Consider the following 3,312-nt stretch of genomic DNA (forward strand, 5'->3'; position numbering starts at 1 on the left):
CTCCTGTGCTGGCACAACCTGTGGGGCCGCAGCTCTGCAACAGACACTGCTCCTGAGCCTCCCCAACAGCAGCACGTGGGAGCCTAAGCATGGGGCACTCACAAAGCAAAGGGGCAATTCCACAGCCCCACATTTTTGGCTGTTCACCTGCTCAGCACTCTTGACCTCTGAAGATGGCAGAGTGTGTAAATGATGCTGGTGGCAGGCAGGGAGAAGGAGATGGGGACCTGTCTTGCTCCCCGCAGAGGTGCCCATCTGACCAGGGTGTGGGCATAGTGTGTCACTGCTGCACAAACAACTTCCCTCCCCAGAGCCAGAAGGAAGCAAGGAAAGAGCTTTGACCAGAGTCCTCTGTCCCTAGCAGGGTGTTTCTGTTTCTATTGACATTTTATTAAGTAGGGTGGTGTCCCAGTTCTCAGGGAGTAGAGAGAAAAGCCAGACACAGCCTTGATGGCAAGCAGCCACTGTGTGTGTTGTGCAAAGCAGCGTGACTGACGGGTTCCTCGCTCTCTCTTTGTCTTTCTCTCCCCTTGCACGGTGTGATTGAAGCAACGCCCCGTGAAACAGTCCCTGAGCGCTTGCATGTGCCGAGAGTCCCACTGGAAATGCCTCCTCCTCTCCATCCTAATGTATGGCTGCCTGGGTGCAGTGGCCTGGTGTCAGCTGGCCAGAGTCACCAAGCTCAGCTTTGATAGCTCCTTCAAGGGCAAGTCTATGATCTACCATGACAGCCCATGCTCGGACGGCTATGTTTATATCCCGCTGGCCTTCCTCTCCATGCTGTACGTGGTGTACCTGGTGGAGTGCTGGCACTGCCACGTCAAGAGGGAGCTGCAGTACAAGGCAGACGTGGACAGTGTGTACGAGTGCATCAACCGCATGCAGCAAGCCACTCCATGCATCTGGTGGAAGGCCATCAGCTACCACTTCGTACGGCGAACCCGGCAGGTGACCCGGTACCGCAACGGCGATGCCTACACCACCACGCAGGTCTACCACGAGAGGGTCAACACGCACGTGGCTGAAGCTGAGTTTGACTACTCTCACTGTGGATACAAGGACATCTCCAAAGAACTCCTGGGCTTGGAGAGCTATACAGCCACCAAGCTGAGGTTCACCAAGTGCTTCAGCTTTGCCAACATTGAGTCTGAGAACTCTTACCTGACTCAGAGAGCTCATTTCTTCACAGAGATCGAGGGGCTAGATGACTACATGGAGGTGAGGGAAGGCATGCAGCTCAAAAATGTGGATTTTAAAGAGCTTATGATGGCCTACGGAGACCCAGATCACCTCCCGTGGTACGTGTCCCATTATGCTTTCTGGGTGGCAGCTATCCTGATGATCTCATGGCCACTCAGGGTACTCATAGAGTATCGGACTGCGTATGTCCATTACCACGTGGAGAAGCTGCTGGGCCTGGAGTACACGGCGCCCGTGGCGGCGGAGGAGCCCCTGTACCGGTACCGCATGCCCCGGGACAGCACGCAGGACAGCACCGAGCTGGAGTGGCACATCTGCACCAACCGGCAGCTGATCCCCAGCTACTCGGAGGCCATGCTCATGGACCTGGCCAGCTCCCCGGCCTACAACAGCTACACGGTGTGTCGCTACGGCCAGACGGCCCATGGCTGTGAGCGCTGCAACCGCGCCTCCAGCACCTCCTCCATCTTCTCACGCCACGCTTTCCACAGCTGCAGCGGCAACTCCCGCCTCTCCCTCAACACCAGCCGCTTCTCCCTCTGCCGCGTCCATGGCTCCCACAGGACAGGCCTCTGGAGGAGCCGCAGCAGCAGCATTGCAGAGCGGGGCTGCCAGGACGAGCAGTGCTGCTCCTATTCCAGCCAACTGGCTGTCAACGAGAACCCCCCCACCTACCACGATGCCCGATTCTTCCCTGTCCTGATCGTGCACAGGCCGGAGGGGCAGGACAGGCGGCATTTCTACGTCAGGCGCTCCTCCTGCCTAGAAACCTCTCTGTGACAGAACTCTGTTGTCACTTGGCTCCTCTGCTCTGGGACAGGGATTGCAGAGGTGACACCTGTGGGGAGCCTGCAAGTGTCAGTCTCTACAGCAGGCCAGCAGGACAAGTTTCAGCTCTTCCCCCTGCCATTGAAAGAGGACATAGAGACTCTGACCAACACCTAACCTCATTTTCAAGATTTTCTCCCCCTCCACCTCATCTCCCATGTCTTCATTCCCCATTCCTCTCACTCTTTCACTCCTTACCCTTCCCTTCCTCTGCTCCTTGATTTCCTGCCTCTCCTGCCATCCCACCCTCATTCTTTTCTTTGCATTTCAGTCACAGCATTTGGTTGTTGTGGCTGCTGGAGGATTTTAAATGCTTGTGCTTTGCCAGTACATTTGCCCTCCTGGATGCTTTGCAAGGTAAGAACCTTAGATAAATCAAGGCACAAGGCACACAGCCAGCCAGAGTCAAGTCAGAAGGAGAATTCAGATCTGCAGGTGCTGAGTCACCTCCTGCAAACCCCAAACGAGGTGCTTTTTAAAAAAATTATTTTCCCCAGTCTTTTTTTCCTCTTCTTTTGTCATTCCTTCTGTCCTTTATTCATGCTCTTCTCCTCTCTCTTTATCCTCATCTTCCATTTTTTTCAGTTCTTTCATTCTGCTTTACAGTTCTTCTGGGGTTTTGCCAGTGAGGATATCTTTTGGGGTGTAATTATCTTCCATTGGGCAAAAGTAAGGTTTTCATGGCACAAATGTCACTGACTGCTCACACAGCCACAAATGAAGCCCCTGAGAAGTGCTGAGGGCTTCTTTCAGGAGCAGTGTTGTACACCGATATAGCGAAATGCCCTTTACTCACACTGCCCTGCCTGGTCTGCAGCAGAGATACTGCTGCATTTCCAGCTGTAGTTTACCCTGTCCAGCTCCACCCCTGATAGCAATCAGCGAGAGCCATAATGTAGATTAGTGCCCTGTTAATGCCACTATTTTTAGGACAGTAGGCCTGGTTTGTGGTTGTTTCATTCCTTCGACTTGAGTGCAGCAGCACAGGCTTGACAAGGGGAGAGGGGCTGGAGAGGGAAAGGTAAATTTGGTATTAACCCTCCCACAGAGAGTCTGGGGCTGTTAGGAAGCTCTTCCACCCACAGTGTCTATTACAGCAGTTGTAGGACTGCCTACATTACCTTTCAGCTTTCTGTGTGCCCTGAGGAGGGCTTTTGGTCTGCAGCCCACTTCACCTTCCCAGGCGAGATGTGGTGGCATCCCAGCCCCAGGCAGAGAGCACAGCTGAGAGCCAGCCCCACTGGCCGCTCCTGCTGGGGCTCCGAGCATTTCCTGCAAGGCTTC

The 3,312-nt window shown here is 54.3% G+C and overlaps 1 protein-coding gene across 1 annotated transcript; it reads left to right on the plus strand.

Annotated features, from left to right (window-relative positions):
* The first annotated feature begins 555 nt into the window (after positions 1 to 555).
* Positions 556 to 2,267, plus strand: LOC131559432 (transmembrane protein 151B-like). Its single transcript, XM_058807785.1, has one exon. It carries the CDS (start codon positions 583 to 585, stop codon positions 1,978 to 1,980), a length of 1,398 nt encoding a protein of 465 aa, XP_058663768.1. The 5' UTR covers positions 556 to 582; the 3' UTR covers positions 1,981 to 2,267.
* The last annotated feature ends 1,045 nt before the right edge of the window (positions 2,268 to 3,312 follow it).

The sequence above is a fragment of the Ammospiza caudacuta genome, chromosome 6, assembly GCF_027887145.1.
Source record: "Ammospiza caudacuta isolate bAmmCau1 chromosome 6, bAmmCau1.pri, whole genome shotgun sequence".
In the NCBI taxonomy this organism is placed as follows: Eukaryota; Metazoa; Chordata; class Aves; order Passeriformes; family Passerellidae; genus Ammospiza; species Ammospiza caudacuta.